General features: G+C 39.4%; 1 protein-coding gene across 11 annotated transcripts in view; it reads left to right on the top strand.

Annotated features, from left to right (window-relative positions):
• DMD (dystrophin) overlaps nucleotides 1-20627 on the top strand; it is a 1858252-nt gene that overhangs the window by 677873 nt on the left and 1159752 nt on the right. For all 11 annotated transcript variants that reach the window (XM_069970999.1, XM_069971008.1, XM_069971005.1 and 8 more), the window contains 4 exons: nucleotides 2471-2594; nucleotides 3603-3690; nucleotides 11366-11607; nucleotides 19522-19702. In XM_069970999.1, the coding sequence (XP_069827100.1) occupies nucleotides 2471-2594; nucleotides 3603-3690; nucleotides 11366-11607; nucleotides 19522-19702 (635 nt within the window). The remainder of the gene's footprint in view (nucleotides 1-2470; nucleotides 2595-3602; nucleotides 3691-11365; nucleotides 11608-19521; nucleotides 19703-20627) is intronic.

Below are 20627 nucleotides of genomic sequence, written 5' to 3'. Positions count from 1 at the left end.
CCATCTCAATACCAGGCAGTGGCAGCACACCAAGGAAACTGGAGCGACAGAATGGGGGCAGCAGTGTAAAGCCGGATAGGTAAGTGGATGTTATTATTTTTTTAAATCCACCCCATCCCTGGGCATTCAAAAAAAAGGTCCCAGGCAGACTACCCCTATAAATCCCAGAATTTGTGACTGCAGAAGGAGTAAAAGATTTGCATTACACAAATCTGCATTGGATTTTGAGAATAATCCATGGTAGAAATTCATAAGTTAAACTTTCTGCTGTGGATTTGATTAGCTCAATAATTCAACATTTTTAAGTGCAGAAATTATGTCAGTAATTAACATAGTGCAAATTGTTTAATCTGTACAGCAAGCCAGAGAGAAGTGCTCAGTCCTGCACATCTCCTTGCTAACAAATGAAAACTTTGACTATGTCTGACAATGCATAGACAAACAGGATAGGAGAAAAGCGATACTTATGAAATGCCATATCTACTGTACTGTATACCAATATGTCTATTAAAGCTATCATTTTTTTAAGTAAGGTCTCTTTAACTGGTAGTGAAGTAGTCTATAACTGCTGTATATGCCAGCATACCAGCAAATAGGCATGCTGTCCTATACTAACATGTACCGAAGATAACAAACCAACACCAGAGTTGAAAAAAATTGGACTGCACCTCACAGATAATCCATGATCCAAACCTTATTAAACCACATTAAGAGAATACACCACCTCAATGGCCATGATGCAGCTCATTAAAACCTGATCCACATGTCATGGATATGGGAGAGTGACAGCCACATAGATAATGAAAATAAGTAACGCTACATACCACAAAGAGAATAATTCATTAAAAGGGTGTTTGAATATAAAAAATAGCTTCAAATAAACACCTATATCAGCAATATCAAGTGTACCAAAGTGCAGAGTCCGGAGAAAAGTAATTTTTGTGTGGTGTTGGCCCACATGATTTATTTCAGTTTCAATGGACTGAATGTACAGATGTGTCTTTCAGGACACATATCCTAAAATGTACAGTATGAGACTACTAGTTTTTTTTTACAACAACTTTCTTGAGTTGGAGGGGGGAGGGGTAATTTAAACTGTAGGGGTTGAGGAAATGTTTGCATGAAGCCCTTTTATGGATAAGGTACAGTATATACAGATCCCTGTGAACATGTTTAATTTTTACATCAGCTTTATGGGTGACAGATAAAGTATATGATTAAGCATGTTTACTGCAGTGGCAGGTGCAAATTGCATCAGGATATGTAGCTTTTCCACCTTTTCCCAGCAGGATAGTCAAATCATTTTGTCTGTACCAGGTTTTGATATGATTTGTTTCCCCGTACGTGACTTGGTTCTTGTCCTTTAGATCTGCACTTTAGTAAAGGTTGCCTTTGAGATTCTTCATAATGACTTAAGTGAATCAATTGTAGCACCATGTTTATGGATGTGCCTACGCTTTTATATTCACAGAAAACCTGCATTCTGAAGAGGTTCAATACTTTGCATTTGCACTGTTGTTCGATTCCTGCATTTGTAATAATATGAAGCCTTTGTTGTCATGTAGATACCTTATTGAATTCCTAGCAATATTGAAGTGTTATTCTTTTGTTTAAATGTTGCAGTACATTTATTCCCCTTGGACTTTATGCGGTATGCATAACTAATAAAACATTTTTAGAGGGGATAACAGATACATTATCATGGTAAGAAAAAACCTCACATAAAATATTTTTAACAAGTATGGACAAAGGTGGACATTAAATACAATTTTACAGGTTTCTAGGTAATTGTTTTTGTCATCTTTGTCATCTTTGTCTTTGTCATTTTTCATCTTTCCTTTTAGTGGTTGGGCATATTTCTGAATATGTGGTCCCTGCTGAATTATGTAACCTACTGTCTTAGGCTATGTTCACACAACGTAACATTTCTATTAATCACGGCCATTGTTGCAAATGTTTCACTGCAGTCAGAGGGAATCCCGGCTGGAATGCATACACTCCAGTATATACTTTGTATATAGTATACACTCCAGCCAGGATGCCTAGCGGCCGCAGGACACTTTGACATTACGCATTGTGTGCTATGGGTAATTGGGAAGGTAGAACACACTGATGTGCCCACATCCCAATTCAGCACAAAAAAAGTTTATAGTATTATAGTAGTAAGTTTTGCAGTATCAGCCGGGATGACCAGCCAGCAGTACAGGCCGGGATGAAATTCACTGATGCCAACCGTTCTGTGATACAGCCAGGGCCACAGAACGGCCGGTGTCTCACGTAGTGTGATCCCGGCCTTATGTTGTATCAGCTTCTACATTTTCAGGTCTACAATAAATGTTACTGTCTAATGTGAACTGTATGTATGTTGTAATATACAATGTCTTTGTAGATTTTTTTTTTTCTTACAGAAATCTAATTGCATGTCCATTGTTAAAGATTATAAACTGTCTTTTTTTTTTCTCTTCTCTAGATTTGATGTAGATTTAACAGAACTGCATAGCTGGATGACGCGCTCTGAAGCTGTGCTGCAAAGCACTGAATTTGCAATATTCAAGAAAGAAGGAGACTTCACTGACCTCACAAAGAAAGTTAAAGTAAGCGATTCTTTCAGATTGTTTTCATTTAGTTTCCTATGTACTCCCATAGGGCGGGTTCAGACTGAGGAATTGTTGCGGAAAATGTCCGCAGAATTCCCTCAGCTGTCCGCCCGCACATCTGGGCGCCATTCCGCCGGCCCCATAGACACCATTCTATGGGCCGGCGTATTCCGCTATACGCTGAAAGAAGTGTCATGTCACTTCTTTCAGCGGATCGCGGAATACGCCGGCCCAAAGAATGGTGTCTATGGGGCCGGCGGAAAAGCGCGTGCCCGTGCGGGCGGACAGCTGACGGAATTCATTGTCCGTGAGAATTTCGTAGTGTGACGGACTAAATATACTATTTTTCAATTTATCCAAACATATACTAAAAGAGTTCTAGCTTAATGTGTGTTGTATACTTTACAATCAGACAAATATATTGTACATCTTTGAAATATGGCTGATAATGTTATTTAAGTCAGGCATGTACAATTTTAGGAGTGTCAATAACACTATTACACTAAGGGGGGAATGTTGATTAAAAGTGTATTGACACAAGAAAAGAAAAACTTGTGGTCATAGAGACAAATCAAGTATTTTTATTGGTCTGGGTCCAGGGTTCAGATTGCAACTGATCAGGAGAATGAACCCTATCAGCAGGAAGATGAGGACATACAAAGCACTACATTTTTTTTTGTTGTCAATAGGATGCTATACCTGCTCCAAAAGCTTTTTTAAGATATCAGGAAGACATGCTTTTTTTTTTTGTTTTTTTTAGAGTTTGGGGGGGGGAGTTCTGTCTTTCACAGAGGCGGTGTATATTATTTTGGCAAATCCCAGGTGTGTTATGCAAATTACAAACATAAGTTGAATAAAACTGTTAAGATTTTCCGCCAAAATTATAACCATTTAAAGAAAAAAAAAAAAGAAAACTGGTTGCGAAAAGGCCATACACTACATTTACCACTTATAGACGATAATACTGACAAAGGATTGTTGTTCTTTTCTTTCCTTCCTCTATAGGCCATAGAAAGAGAGAGGCCCGATAAGAATAGAAAGTTACAAGAGGCAAACAGAAATGTCCAGATACTGACCGAACAGATGTTGAATGGTAATTCAAGTTAGTCTGTATAATCTCTTTGTTATATTTTTTTAGAAATGTTTTAATTCCTGATGCTTGAATATAAGTGCAGTACCATTTCCATCAGTCTTTTGGTCAGTTTTTTTCAACCAAAATCAGGAGTGGTATTGACAGGGAAAAATTATAATGGAAAGATTTGCAGTTTCTGTTTTAAAACCCACTCCTGGTTTTGGTTAAATATAAAACTGATAAAAAGACTGACAGAAATACTATGTGTGAACATTGCTAGACAGCAATATACTTTTATACTAAAAGGTCTAGAGATAAGAGAATTATTTGGAAATTCGTTTTGCAAAGTTCACAAATTTTCGTGCGAATTATATATAAATTAATTTCATTTAAAACTGTTAAACTATAGTAGCTACAATAGTTGGGCTATTACAGAAGGGCACATTTTTCACCCAATGTTGCTGTGACAGTGTCAAAAGTTGAAAAATGTCAATTTTTAAAAAATGTAAATCAGTGTGTCAATCATTAAATTTCCGCCATGGACATCAGTGGATCTGTGACGTAAACTCAAATGACGTCTGAAGAACATTGGTAGATCAGGGGCGTCAAATAAATGGTCTTTTTGGGCATCATTGGACGCCATTGGATCAATGGCATAAAATGAGTCTCACAGGATAGCATTAGACACTGTAAAGCGGAAGCGAATTCTATGTGCAATGGCTTTTTCTGCACCCAAACACTTTTAAGCCAATAATTTAGCTTCACCTCATGACTTTTACAGTAGACGCCTTTTTTTTATATAGCCACACACTGGATTAACTTTAACCACTGTTTCCTAAGATACACAGTGAAAAGTATTTTTCAAAAACACCCTTAGACATGTACTATCCCCAAGTCAACTATCTAAACTGCCCTTTCCTATCTCTTCTCTGAGCTCACTCTCCCTGCTCCTCTCTCCTCGCTATCTACAGCCAGAGTGCTGTCTACTTCAACAGGCGAGCACTGTGTAGAGGGGGAGTTTTACCTTATTCTATGGGAGAAAAGGATTATTAATAATCCCTTTCTCCCATAGAGTAACCATATAACTGTATGCCAACACGAACAGCCGCTACCGCGGCCGCCATGTTTGGCGAGATATTGAAGCGAATTGGGTGAAATTCACTTAGCTAAATTCGCTTCGCCATCCCTATTAAAAGGTATGAAAATCAACTATAGGGCTATGCACACTGTATGCACAATGTAAAATAAAAGCAAAGCATGACAATAAAATTGGTATAAAATGCAGCTATATTTTGGATATATTCACACTTTGTTTAAAAAACAGAAAAAGCGGCTACTTTTTCTATTTAAAAAAGTGTCCGTTTTTGCCTCAATTTAATTCAATGTAATGCATTTAGGTCAATTAAATGATGGACGTACAGTGCACGCCAGTAGTGGATTATAATAGGGGGGCGTTTCGGGCGGCAGCCCGGGGCCCTGAGCTCCTGGGGGGCCCAAGAACACCCAAAAAGACTTATACTTTCAGTGGTGTACTGTTTCCTGGCTACACTTCCGCCATGATTTGCAAAAAATTAGTTTTTTTAATGGCAATTTTGCACAAATCAGGACATCATGACATTATCTGTCCTGTACTATGAACTCCAGGCTAGTGCTACCATAGTTACAGTGGGGTGGGGGGCCCAGGCTTGGTGAACAGCCCGGGGCCTATGGTAAAGTTAATCCGCCTCTGGTGCACGCAGTGGATAAAATGGCGTTGTCTGCCCGAATGTCAAAATAATGATCATGACAATTAGTTTCGGACGTCTTTTGCAAACACCGGACATTATTTTTTAGTTGTTCACACACAGTTTCCGATTTTTTACCGTCCTATATAAAATATAAATATAAAGATGGGGAAGGGGCATTGGGCTAAGAACACAGGGTAAAAGTATGCCTTATGAAAGGTAAGTATTATGGCAAGATGTACAAAAATATAAAAAGAAGGTTCCTGTAGTATAAGAAAAATTGAAAAAGTCTAAAGAATGGGATTCGGGTGATGTTAATGAAGAAAAGAAAGCAATGTCAACAATTTAACAACTGAAAATAAACAAAAGCTTTTAGTACTGGACTCCTTGTAATTATAATAGATGAAACACTGTTTCTATGGCTATGTTCACACAACTTTTTTTTCAGCTCTGTTTAAAATGATGTCCGTTATTTTGAGTCGGACGCCATTTAACTGTGTAGCCTTCCCTTAGTGCAATGACAGCTGTTGGTATATAGTACCAGTATATTATACTAGTTTAGGTGGACTAATTGTTCTTTGGGTGTGTCTTAATTAAGAAGTCCATTGAATTTATTAGTAAAAACGGAGAAAGAACGGTGAAAAAAGAAAAACTGTGTGTGAACAACTTATAAAAAACGTCCACTGTTTGCAAAAGATGTCCAAAAATATTTGTCCTGTTCATTATTTTGACGTCCACTGTAAAAAAAGCCCTTTATTAAATACATTGTGCACATTGGACGTCCGTCTTTCCATTGACTTAAATGCAAAACGGACAGGCAAACAGGCAAAAACGGACGTTATTTTAAATGGTAAAATCGTCCGCCTTTTCTTTATTTTTGACGTTGTGTGAACATAGTCTAACTCTGTATGTATGGCAAATGATCACATTAACAGCATTTATCCTAAACTCTTTCTGATTCACTGCCAACAAGTACAGTAACTGTAGAGCTCCATTCTACCTAGAAACGTCAATGAACTTTACAATATAGATTTGCAATACAGATCCTTGTTCTAACCATACAAGTTCACAGTAGCATTATGGTTCAGTGATTTCCAACTCAACTGGCCTCTTTCCAAATGATGTGAGACCTTATCACCCATTTTACTAATGTTGTATTTGCATCATATTAACATCTAGAGATCACTGAATTAGGCTGCATTCCCACGTTCCGTGATCCTGACGGATCACGGACGTGGAATGCATGTACTGGAGCCCCCCCCCTCCCCCCCGCGCCCGGACAGCATCTGTAATTAGATGCTGGGAGCGGGGGAGACTGTATTCATAAGCACCGCGCTCTAACGAATCAGCCCCGCGGTGCTGTTACTACAGCGCGGCACTTATGAATACAGTCTCCCCCGCTCCCAGCATCTAATTACAGATGCTGTCCGGGCGCGGGGGGGGCTCCAGTACATGCATTCCACGTCCGTGATCCGTCAGGATCACGGAACGTGGGAATGCAGCCTTAGTCTCTCATCTGTATTCAGTTTGCAACATACAGTATGCAGGACTGTTCACTTTTCAGTCACCATGCTGCAAATAACAATGTTTGCATCAATTTTTCATAAACCAATGTACTGCTTTTGTGCGTTGCTGTAAGTCCAGTACATTTTCTGCCAAATGACGACCATAGTAGAAATAATACTATTACGGGATTTGCCTTAAAGTTTATCTATTTAGGGCATACATTAATATATTAATATGTATTTGATTGAATTTTGTCTTAGTATAATGTAAAAACATTATATTAAACATTTAGTGGATATACTATATAAATATCATTAGCTCTTAATGGAGTGACATTAGTTCCATTTAAATCACACTAAATCACTCTTCTGGTCCTTTTGGTGTGTAATTCCTTTCCCTAATTATTATTATTATTATTTTTTTTTTTTTTTTTTTATTACAATTATGCATTTTCCGGAACACATGGATACTAACATTTTCAAATATACATTTTTGAAAACTGTATTGTAGTTAGGTTTTCCTTTTACATCTTATTAATTGCTTCAATGTCTGACTAGTCGCATACAAAGTGGGAAAATGTTTCTTTAGCTGCAACAGATAATGATGAGTACTCTTGACAGGTTTGCCAGTTAAAGTGCCAGTTCTAATGTATTTGCATGAAAGGTGTGATTAAGGAATACTTACTCCTAATATATTATGCAATCATATACAGAGTATGTAACACAGTAAAATGAATGGATGCACTTTAGGTAATGACCCATATCCTTTGGGAAAAACGTGTTTATCAATTCAATATTTCAGCAACAACAGTGAATGCATAATGTAATTGGATTATCATTGTTTGTGTATCCACTTACTATTTGATGTGCCTTGGTAGGCTTCGGGCTTTCACACCTGAATGGTATACCAACTGTTTCCAGACTCAGTTGTTTACAAAAGAATATTACAAAGAGAAAATTGCTTCCATTGCAAAATATTCAACAAGTAAATACAGTCACAATATCTGTGATAGATAATAGAAAAGAGAGATGGATAATTAGCTTGGGGTTCCTGTTAACTATATTGCCATGAAATATAAGTGGGCCAACGGATAAGTATTTAACCCTAAAAACAACTTGACATCTAAACATCTTAAAAAAACATCTAGGGGACATTTACTAAGGAGTCTAATTTGTGCATCTCTTCTAATGGTTATTGATGTTTGTTTATTTGTTCCATTATTTTAAGACTGATGTATTAACTCCTTCCTGCATCAGTCAGTACATTTACGTCCTGATGCAGGATGGAGGGTTTAGAGAGGGGCGGGCGCAGTCCAATTGCTGCGCTTGCTAATTATACATTTAAATGCAGCTGTCAAACTGAAATCTGCATATAAATGTATGATGTGCCTCTATCCCTGGTGTCTAGTGGGGGGATTTCACCCCCTCGATGGGATCACGTAAGAAAAATTCTTTTAACTTACCGGGTCGGGGCTCACCGTCGCATTAACGCTGACCCCGACTCAGCAATTGATTAATCTGGTCTGGGAGACTGGCAGACCAGAGTAATACAGTATTAGACCATGGTCCCACTACGTAAGAGACCGGCAGTTCCGTGACCCGTCCAGGTCACGGAACGCCCGGTCTCTGCAAAGATCATCCCGGCTGGTACTGCAATACCAGCCGGGTGATCTTTCTGGCCGCAGTGTTCTGATGCGGGCGCATTAGCTCGTGCCCGCATAAGAACTCTCATAGCACACAATTGAAGCAAGTGGCCGGAGCAGCTTGCTTCATTGCGTGAACTGACAGGTCTTTCTGCAGCCACAATTCTCTGAATTGTGGCCGCAGAAAACTAACATGTCAGTTCTTTGCGGCGCCGTATGAGATCCCGACTGGAGCGTATACTATGTATATACCCTCCGTCCGGGATCCCATAAAATGTTCATGCAGCCGATGGCAACAACGGCCGCACTTTTACGCTGTGTGAACACTGCAGTGATTTCTATGAGAGATCACTGCAGTGATTTCTATGAGAGATCACTGCAGTAATTTTAAAAGTCCCCCAGGGGGACTAAAAGTTACAGTATAAAGTTAAAAAAAGTGTTTTTATTAATAAAAAAAACCCTCCCCTAATAAAAGTTTGAATCACCCCACTTTTCCCATTTTATAAATTAAAATAAAAAAAATAAAAAAATAAACAAAACATATATTTTGTATTGCAGCGTGCGTAATCACCCGAACTATTAAATAATCACATTCTTGATCTCACACAGTAAACAGTGTAATAAATAAAGTGTGATAAAATCGCATATATGCGCAATCAAGGTACCTATAAAAAGTACAGATCATGGTGCAAAAAATGACACCTCACACAGCCCCATAAACCAAAAGATAAAAGCGCTATAAGGCTAGGAATAGAGCAATTTTAAACACATGGGGGACATTTATGAAGTCCGGCGTTTTTTTTACGCCGGGCTTACAAATGTCCCCGCAGCTCCAGGGCTCAGGGGATTTATGTAGAGGCGTATTGCCTCTACATAAATCGCGATCGCACGGAGCCCGTCGGTGTGAAAATCTTTAAACCTATGCCAGCTCAGAGCTGGCATAGGTTTTAGTATCATTTTCCACTGGAAAAATGATAAATGCGGCGCACAGAGAGGCTGCGCTTCCTCTGTGTGGTGCCGCCCCCTCTCCGCCCCACTGGCGAAGATGGGGAAGATGCAAAAAAAATATTTGCAAAAATACCATCTGCCTAATCTGTGCCTAAAAAAGGCATTTATGCCTTTTCATACATGTCTCCATTTAAAGAGGATGTACCACCAGGTACATAATCTTGAATTTAACACACCGATAGATTGGTGCCGTCATGGGGAAGCCGGTCATAGAGGGGAGGGAATTCCCTCCCACTGGGGGTGGGCTGGCCGACCTCCAGTGCTTCAGCACGGCGCGGTACCGCTGGATAGAACGGCGCCATATACGGGAATCGGGTTCGAAAAACAGACAACGGCATCGGCTTTTCCATGACTGTGCCATTCTATCTGTGTGTTAAATACAAGAGGATGTAACTGGTGGTACATCCTCTTTAAGTTTTTTTTAAAAGGTTTACATTTTTTAAAGGGATTCAGATCAAATAAACGTTATATAAATAACATATCATTGTAATCCTTTTTTTCTTTTTTTTTTTCAATTTCACTGCACAAATATTTTTTTTCTGGTATCACAGCATACTTTATGGAAAAATTAAGTCTGCCATTGTAAAGTACAATTAGTGGCGCAACAAATAAGGGCTTACTTGGGTATGAATGTAAAAAAAAAATGCAAGTACTATGGCCTTTTAAACAGGAGAAGGAAAATATGAAAATTGTAGCATGGCCTTAGTGAACGCATTTAGGTAAAAAGTCACAAAAAGTTTAAAAAAATTGTGCTAACATTTTCTCCTGGTACTGTCCAAAAATAGGCCTGCACCAGTTTGTCAAAGATGACAGCTACATTTAAATGCCTATGAGCGGCCCTATCCCTGGTGTCTAGTGCCCGCCCCCCACAATGTTATCATGGAGGGGGATCCCTTCTCTTTACCTGTCCGGGCCTCAGCGCTGGAATGGCGCTGATCCCGGCTCTGTATTCTATGTATCTAATTGATCAGTGCTTTATCATATATACAGCATTGATCTTAATGGAAGCTCAGTGCTGTGTATATAGAAGTCCCCCAGGGAGCTTCTAATTAATGTGTGTTTGTGTGTGTGTGGGGGGGGAATAATAAAAAATCCCTTCCCCTAATAAAAGTTTGAATCACCCACCTTTTCCCATTTTATAAATAAAAATAAAAAATAAACATATTTTCACATGATAAACGTCCTAATTGCAAAAAATTCCAAAGTGCAAAATTGCTCATTTTTGATTGCATCAAATAAAAAAAATTTGTGCTGAAAAGTGATCAAAAAGTAAGGTACCGTTTGAAAGTACACATTATGGCACAAAAAATGACACCTCACACAGCCACATAGAGCCAATAGACTTGCCTTATGCAAGTTGCATATCATTATAATCTTATTGACTTGAGAAACATAGATAAAAAAGTCAGTTTTACCATGGGGGAGGGGGGGAGGATGGCATAAACACAAAACCACCCCAAATAAAATAAAAAAAAAGTATTTTATTTTAAATTTCACTGAGCATATAATTTTTTTTTGTTTTGCAGCATATTATATGCAAAAATTAAGCCTGTCATTGCAAAGTGCAATTATTGGCGCAAACATAAGGGTTCATGTGGGTCTGTAGGGGAAAAAATGCAAGTGCTATAGCCTTTTAAAGACGAGGAGGAAAAAACAAAAACAAAAATTGATCCGCGAGGGAAGGGGTTAATACATTTTCCCCATTGTAATTGAATTATTGAATACAGAAGCAGCTAACTACAAACCTCCCAAGTTTATCCATAAGATAAGCGAAGATTTCTGCAAATTATTTATAATGATGTAATTTTTCTTCTAGATGGCCTTAATGCAGACAGCATCATACAGTCTTCTCAACATCTGAACAGCCGGTGGACAGACTTCTGTCAGTTACTGAGCGAGAGACTTTCTTGGCTGGAATATCAAAATAACATCATTGCCTTTTACTCCCAGTTACAACAATTGGAACAGACAGTAATTACAGCTGAAAACTGGCTAAAAGCACAAAGTATAACAGCCTCCGAGGCAGAAACAGTCAAATCACAGTTACAAAAATGCAAGGTGAGAGACATTCTGTGCAAGCTTTTACATTATGTTTCACATCATTTGTTTCACATCATAAATATTATAATGTTTAAATGAAAAAAAAAATGATTGGGAGCTGAACATCAACCTTTGGTCTTAATTTCGCCAACAGTAACAGTTGGGAGAGCATTATTTATATGGACACATGTAATGATAACAAGAAAGTTTTCTACTAAGATTGATGACTAAAGTAAAAAAAAAACAAAAAAAAAAACATTTTTCTGTTTGACTTGAACTTATCAGCATGTCTTATGAGCTATCATATTGGTAACACATGATTCCTCCAGTTAATTTTTATGTTTATGTCGCAAAAAGTGTTCTAAGACCACTTGAAATAACAATATAACAAACAACAGGGATCGAGGGAGACAGAGAGATAAGCCTACACTCAATTGTTTTGTGTCTTTAGCAGAAAGCAGCAGCTCAAAACTGGGGAAAGAAGGCTGAATAGATAATAAGTATGGAATGAATGGTTAATCTAGCCATTGGCAGTTAAATATGAAAAGTTATGTTTGAAAGGAAAACCCCTTTAAGAAAGAGTAGAAGTATCATCTGTCCTTGTCCTAGTAAACATTTTTTACTACCTGTGTATCAAGTGTACTGGGACATGTAATGTGATAGTTTTTGGTACAAAAGGATCCGGAGCATAAAGTTGCAATAAAACTGTTAAGTTTGCTGGGGAATATAGTGCAATAGAAACCATACGAAAGAACATTTTCCGGTTGTACATATAGATGAACTGTTGACATTTTGTGGTGGGCTGATTAAACTTTACGAAAAGTGAAGTGATGGTGACCAATAAGGTACCATATTTTTTTGTGCAATATACCTATTTTAAGAGTTTGAATAAAAGTATTAAGTTTTAGGCCCCCTTCACACATCAGAAAAATCTGTCAGTTTTTTTTTTATCAGGAATTCCTGTCAGGATTTGCTGACCTATAGGTTTCCATTGAACACTGACAGCCTTCAGGATTTTTCCTGAAGGGCGTCCGTTCAGGAAAACAGGTCAGGAAATTCCAATTCCTGTCCTATTTTCATCAGGATTTCCTGAATGGGTGCCCCCAAGAAGTCTATGAGAGCTCAGGAAACCCTGGTGCTCTCTTGATACTTTCCTGATGCGCATCAGGAAATCCTGAAGACACTACTGATGGTTTCCTGAACATAAAAACTGATCACTGTCAGGAAATCCTGATGCTTTCCTGAGGGTTTCCTGAAGCCTTTCGCCTCCTGATCAGGATTTCCTGACAGGAAAAAGTGACACTGACGTATGATTACAAGGATGCAAACCAATGCTGAAAAAAAAGGACATGTCCTAGTGCGGACCCAGATTTTTTTTACGGCTGCTCTCATAGAAATCAATGAGATCCGGTTATTTTTTACGGAATGTTACCTGTTTGGCATCTAGATCTCCGTAAAAAAATACAGATGACTCATAAGTCATAAGGTTGTCTTTCTTAGCAACCACAACCAGAAAGAAGGAGCTGCAGAAACACATGTGCTTACAAACAGAATTATTTAATTAAAACTGTCTCACAGTAAAGCAAACCAGAAATGGCAAAGTAAAATGGCTGACAAATCATTTGACTTTTTTTAGGGGTTGGGCATACTGGCACTATTTTTTTTTAACCTATTCAACTTTATTAACTAGTATTGTGCAGTCAGAAAAAAAAACTGATTTACGGAAATATGGATACAATACGGATGCAATACGTATGCCCAATCCGTAATTTTTAGTGCATTATACGGGTGGATAGCAGGAGGACTCTACGGACTTGAAAACAACACTGAATGTGTGAATAAGGCCATATTTTAGCCTCACATCTGCAAATGGATTATAGCGTTAGATTTGCTGTGGACTCATTACACAGCATACTCCACATATTTCCTGCAGTCTTATATATTCCTCCTGTGCCTCCAAATAGTAATAATGCTCCCCTGTGCCTAAATATAGCAACAATGTACTCCTGTGCCACTAATTATTAATAATGCCCCGTGCCCCATCTCTTTTCAAAAGTTTGTTCAGACCGGAGAGTTCGGTTTGACAGAATTTGGGATTTCTTCGGATTTCATAGTTTAAAACATCTATATGACACGGGGGTAGTGTATTTGGTTGAATTTAGGGCTCTACATGTCAGTAACATCATTACTTTTTCAATATTTCAAAGTCATTTTTTTTTTTAGACTTCAATATTCATCATTACAGGGTCTATGCAGGAAATTCACCATTACAGAGTCTATGCAGGAAAAAGGTCACAAATGCAGTGAAGGAGCAGCAGTAGTCATTGGAGGCCAGTGGAGGTCCAGCAATAGTCAACATAGAGGCCAGGCAGGATCAGCAGTAGCCAACATGGAGGCCAGGCAGGAGCAGCAGTAGCCAACATGGAGGAAAGACAGGAGCAGCAGTAGCAAACATGGAGGAAAGGCAGGATCAGCAGTAGCCAACATGGAGGCCAGGCAGGATCAGCAGTAGCCAACATGGAGGCCAGGCAGGAGCAGCAGTAGCCAACATGGAGGCCAGGCAGGAGCAGCAGTAGCCAACATGGAGACCAGGCAGGAGCAGCAGTAGCCAACATGGAGGCCAGGCAGGAGCAGCAGTAGTCAACATGGAGGCCAGGCAGGAGCAGCAGTAGCCAACATGGAGGCCAGGCAGGATCAGCAGTAGCCAACATGGAGGCCAGGCAGGATCAGCAGTAGCCAACATGGAGGCCAGGCAGGAGCAGCAGGAGCAAACATGGAGGCCAGGCAGGAGCAGCAGGAGCCAACATGGAGGCCAGGCAGGATCAGCAGTAGCCAACATGGAGGCCAATCAGGAGAAGCAGTTACCAACATGGAGGCCAGGCAGGAGCAGCAGTAGCCAACATGAAGGTCAGGCAGGAGCAGCAGTAGCCAACATGGAGGAAAGGCAGGAGCAGCAGTAGCTAACATGGAGGCCAGGCAGGAGCAGCAGTAGCCAACATGGAGGACAGGCAGGAGCAACAGTAGTCAACATGGATGCCAGTAATTACAGCTCCAGATGTCTCTAGTTAAATGTACATGTCTGCTCACTGAATGGCTCAGCGAGTCAGCAACCTTTTCGCGAACATATCTATACATGGCCGGGATAGCTGTGTTGGAAAAGTAGTGTCGACTACTTTAAACGGCTGGCCAGCAACTTGGCCAGGTGGGCGTTCAGCTCGACTGCTGCAGGATTGCTGGGTGCATATGTCTGCCTCCGGTATAGGGACTCCATGATGCCAGGCTGCCTACTGCTAGCAACACAGGGGCCACAAGCCGAAGAAGGGAGTGAAGCCACACTCCCTTCCACAGAGGAGGTCTGACTCTGTGAAAGGCCCCCCTGACTACTGCTGCTTCCTGCTGCTGTTGACCGCGGCTCTGCCTGGGCCTGCTGTGACCCACTATCACCCCGTTTCTCCCAGACGGAAAGGTGGTGGCGCTTCATATGGGCAGCCATGGCGCTAGTGCCAGGATGGCAACTCTTGCCTCTTTTAATGCGCCTGTTGCACAGGCGACAGATGACCACATAGGTATCCTCCGGGCACTTTTTAAAAAACTGCCACACAGGCGAGGTGTAGAGTCTAGTACCGACAAGCTGCGAGGATGGGGGGGGGGTGCTGCTGATACGAAGACCTGCAGTGGAGGTGGTTTCCCCTGTGGTCATCTGCTCTTCCTGGCTACGCTTCCAACTTGTTAGTTGACTACTGCTGCCTGTCTGATTTTTAGTTGTGGCGGGCCTGCTGGCGGATTCGAGGACTGTGGAATTAGACGTGTGGACACGACCCTGGTGTGACAAAGGAAGCTCAGGCCTGCCACTGGACCCTCTTCCTGTGCTACTTCCTCTTCTGCCCCTTGAGCCAGACTGTCTGCCCTGCCCTCTGCCTGAAATGCTTTGTGAGGTTTCCTGCTGCCGCTGTGCCATGACTTTATATTCAAATTATGATTTCTACACTTGGTAGATGAAAACAGTATTTTCTGTAATATATAGGACTTGTGTGTGTGTGTATATATATATATAGGACAAGCATAGAAATTGTCTATATATGTAGCATATTTTTAAAGACTTTTGTGCTATACACCTGCACCAGGTATTTTTGTCTCTTAGGATAAGACGGACGTGATATACACACTATCAGAAGGGTCCAAGTATAGAAATTGTCTATATATATATATATATATATATATATATATATATAGAGAGAGAGAGAGAGAGAGAGAGAGAGAGAGAGAGAGAGCACTTTTTTAAAGATATTATGCTATACACCTGCACCAGGTATTTTTGACACTCAGGATAAGACGGATGTGATATACACACTATCAGAAGGGTCCAAGTATAGAAATTGTCTGTCTCTCTCTCTCATTCTCTCTCTCTCTCTCTCTCTCTCTCTCTCTATATATATATATATATATATATATATATATATAAAATCACTTTTTTTTAAAGATATTATGCTATACACCTGCACCAGGTATTTTTGTCTCTCATGATAAGATGGATGTGATATACACACTATCAGAAGTATAGGACTTGTATATCTGTAGAGCACGTTTTTGTTCCGTGCACCCTTTGCTGTCCTATGCCTAATCAATCTATCTATCTATCTATCTATCTATCTATCTATCTATCTTCCGCCCTCTCTATATTTCTCTCTCAATCACTGGATGTTTCTCCTCTCCGCTTTCCTAATCATTCCTTTCCTTTGCTACAATATCTTCTCAGTAGTCTGTAGTACACAACACCAGCAGCAGCGTTTTGATAATCACGAGCTGTGTGCACTGCAGCCAGTAACAACCGCCTTCCTCTCTCTGTGCAGACTGCGTGGTGTGGTCATGTGACCGCTCCTCTTAAAGCAATACCGACGTCACCCAGGGGGTGGGCAAGTGCAAGATCCCTGCTGATTGGATGTGTTCCGGGCATCATGGGAAAGCGCTTGTTCATGGGAACACTTCCTGCTCTCTAGAATGGCGGCTGCCATTTAAGAAAGCAAGAAAAAAAAAAAATCGGATTTCCAAAAATTCGAATCCGATCAGACTTGGATTTTTGGAAAAATCCGAACCGGATCCTATACCGGACGAACTGGTTCTCTCATCTCTAGTAATCGTGCCTTCTGTGCTCGAGTATTGAAACTAGGGATGAGTGATTTTACAGTAGAAACAAAGCAAAGCGTTTCGTTAGGATCAGCCAACAGCTTCTCAGGCTGCTGGCTTTTAAGTCTGTATGGCTCTGTGCCACTCTGCTTCAGGTGCTGGGAAAAACTGGATTCAGTCATGGAAAAATTGGGAGAAGTTTCCCAGGACTAGATTTAGCTTTTCTCAGCAACAAGAGCCTGACAAGCTACCGGATGATCCTAACAAAGCGCTTTGCTTTGTTCCTAAGGTAACTTGGCTCATCCTTAAGAAGAATCATAGCACAAAATTATATTTGTGTGTCCAATTGGATTATACAGGTTTTCATGTCAATGGATAGAAACCAATGATTTGAATCAGAAAATCCAATCATTCATTGAGTTTTGATAAAAGAAATAAGTTGGATTTATGTATTTCGTTCTATGGGGTCTAGTTGCTTGAAAAAGTGCTGCAAAAAAAGTATCCAGATGTTAAGTGAAAGATATATAAAGAGGCAAACTTTTGGCATCTAGCTCATAGTTCTACTGTTTAGACTGTGTAGTATACACCTGTAGGCTATGTTCACTCAACGTCAATAATAGAGAAAAGGCGCCCGATTTTGATATTTAAAAAATGTCAGTTTTTGTTACTATTTAACTGGCTGCAATGGCAATTCATTGAAGTCAATGGGAAGAAGGATGTCCAATGCACACAATACATTGAATAATGGATGTTTTTACCGCGGACGTCAAAACAATGAACATGATCATTATTTTCGGACATCTTTTGCAAACAGCGGACATTTTTCTTTAGTTGTTCCCACACAGTTATTTATTTCACTGTTCTTTCTCCGTTTTTACTATTAAATTCAATGGACTTTTCAATTAAGCCGCACCCAAAGGGCAATTAATAACTCCAAACTAGAATAATGTACAAACACCAGTCATTGCACTAAGGGAAGGCCAGACAGCTAAACAACATCCGTTATTTTAGACTCAAAATAACGGATGTCATTTTAAACGGAGCTAAAAAACCCGTTGTGTGAACATAGCCGTATGTTGCCAATATATAAAAAATTTGGTGTGAGTTGAGTTTTTAGGAAATGTATATTGAAATATAACCCTTCGACCTCATATTTAGAAGGTGAACCTTAAAGAGAACAAATACCATTTTAAGTGTTTTGATTTTATTAAGGAATTTGTCAGCATTAATAATCATGACACTTTCATGACTGCTGAGTTTTGCTGCCCATTAAAGTTAATGATTTATTTTAAACCTTTAAGTGTGCCTAATCCTGCATAAATGATGCATTACAGGATATTGTCACCAGTTGTGTCAAAAACAGACACATTTTATTGTGCTTCAAATAGGGCTAAAGAATGAAGGCTGGTAGTGTTAGTCATATATCCTGAAAATTGACAAAATAATACCTCCAGAGATCAGTCTTATGACATATCTGTAGACTGCTTTACAGTTTGGAATAAACTTTAAATTATAGCACTTTCATGAACTTCACGATCAGTGGCACAGATCCAGTCATAGAAACTTATTGGTAGGATAACGTTGGCAGCAAGTCTATTGGTGTATATCTCTGAAATCTCTGTGCTGCTTGTAAAATGCCTGACACACAACTATATTAGTTACCGACTGCTTTAGAGAGATGCACTAAAATAGGGGAACTGGGAATAGAATAATCTTTTATTATTATGTTCTCAAGACAATATACATAAGTTACAGTACTTTAAAATGCATGTGGAGGCATTTAGTGTAATTATGGGCAATGTAGACATTATATTTTCTTCATTTAGTAATAATATATGTATATTATTACTTAATGAAGAAAATGTAATCTCTACTTTTAACTTTACATTTGTTGGCACAATTATTGAAAGTGGAAGAAACACAATATAGGATGGTTCTGGAAAAGGTCAGTCCCGGGAGGACCTGAATGGCCTGAAGAGAGCTAGGACCACAGGTCCATCTGCTCATGCCAGTACATGTCCAGGCCCATTTGAGATTTGTTAATTACTATCTGGATGATCCAGAGGAGGCATAAGAGAAAGTAATGTGGTCAGATAAGACCAAAATAGAACTTTTTCATATCAACTTCATTTGCTGTGTTTGGAGGAAGAAGGATGAGTAAAACCCCAAGAACACAGTCTTAACCATAAAGCATGAGGGATGGAAACATTGCTCTTTGGGGTGCTTTTGGGGTGCAACGGCTTCGGCGGGGCAGCAAACTGATTAGCTGAGTTGGCCATCCAGACACCGGGAACCCCCAAAGCAAGACGGAGCATGGACTGGTAACATATGTACCGGGCCACGGGCGGTGGGGGTGGTTAAGGGGGCTGCCTTTTACATGCTCGTGATTAAATGACAATTTCGCTGCGAGTATGTAATCTCATTAAAAGTAACAGTCGAGGAGTCTGCAGCATATTTCGCTTCAAACTGTCAGCGTGAAATCTGCTGCGGATACGTTATGTGTGAACCCACCCTAAAGCTAAAAGCTGAAATAATTTCCGTCTCAGATGCATGGGCGATACACATTATATTTTTATATCTTTTCACAAAGTTCAATCATTTACAATTATATCCAACCAGATCAATCCTTAAAGTGTTCCTGTCATGACAACCTGATTTTGGATACCTAAAGTAAATTACATACATAATTGTATGGTGGTGGTGGTGGATTTAAATGTTGTCATTAAGCTGTTGCTCCTTTTATTTTGTCAATTTTTCTTTATAGTTTTGAATACAGTTTTTTTTTTTCTTTTGTCATTCGGGAAACAGGATGAAGTTGGCCGTCTCTTAGCTCTGAAGCCTACAATTGGATCTTTGCAAGTTCAGGGAAAACAACTGAAAGAAAAGGAACAAGGGCCAATGTTTCTGGATGCAGATGTAGCAGCTTTTCTCAAACACTATAATCAAGTTCTTTCCAACTTGCAATCTAGAGAGAAACAGCTTCAGAACAGTAAGTGTTACAGCAAAGCATATGGAACTATAACTAACTATTGAGAAGTGTAGCTCGGTATGATTGCTGGGTGATTGATCTGCATTGTACAATAAAAATACACTATTATTAAATTATATGCTAAAACTAACAAAAAAAGCATGACTCTTTTAATGCTGCTGTTCAATAACATTTGGAATTTGTGGTGTTATCATTTATTTATCCATCTACATTTAATAATTTAACATTTAATAATTTAACAAAGTACTGGCTTTTATTAGGAAAATTAAATTATAACAAGTTGTTTTTAAACTTTGTATTTCCCTATCCCTCTAAGCTTTAGAGGTTACTAAACATGCCGCCAAATGGTAGAATTACTCCTGGAGCAATCTCAGTATCAAGACGGAAAGCATAGGGTATATTTGTACTGCAGCTTATCCTATGTCACCCCTCATGTGATATTTTGCCATTAACAAGCACCTTGCCTAACCCTGCCTTGTTCCTTACTTATGTTTACTATTTGTTTGCACATGTATGTACTGTTGTATGAGTACCTAGCACTTTTTATGTTCATTGATTACTAGACTAGGGTTTGAGATATGGTGTGATGTCTGGGTCCAACAATAGTGCCCATCAAGGACCAACACCTGAATCAGATGTATACCAAATACTCTGCTTAATATACAAAACAAATATTGCAAATTTGGACAATACCCAATGCATTTTCCTGTGGATTTCAGACACGGTTCATTAGGGGATTAAAGGTCATAGTTCACATCAAGCAATGATGCTCATATTTGCACCAAAAAACACCATAAACTCTTGAATATTTTAGTTTAGTGGATGCAAATAGTAATACAATGCCCAATCCATACTGCTGATTGGGCATTGTATTACTATTTGCATCCACTAAACTGAGGAAGCTGGTAGCAAAACGATGTTGGAG

This window comes from Dendropsophus ebraccatus, chromosome 5 (genome assembly GCF_027789765.1).
Source record: "Dendropsophus ebraccatus isolate aDenEbr1 chromosome 5, aDenEbr1.pat, whole genome shotgun sequence".
Classification (NCBI taxonomy): Eukaryota; Metazoa; Chordata; class Amphibia; order Anura; family Hylidae; genus Dendropsophus; species Dendropsophus ebraccatus.
The sequence above is the reverse complement of the archived record's forward strand: the minus strand, read 5'-3'. Positions and strand labels throughout refer to the sequence as shown.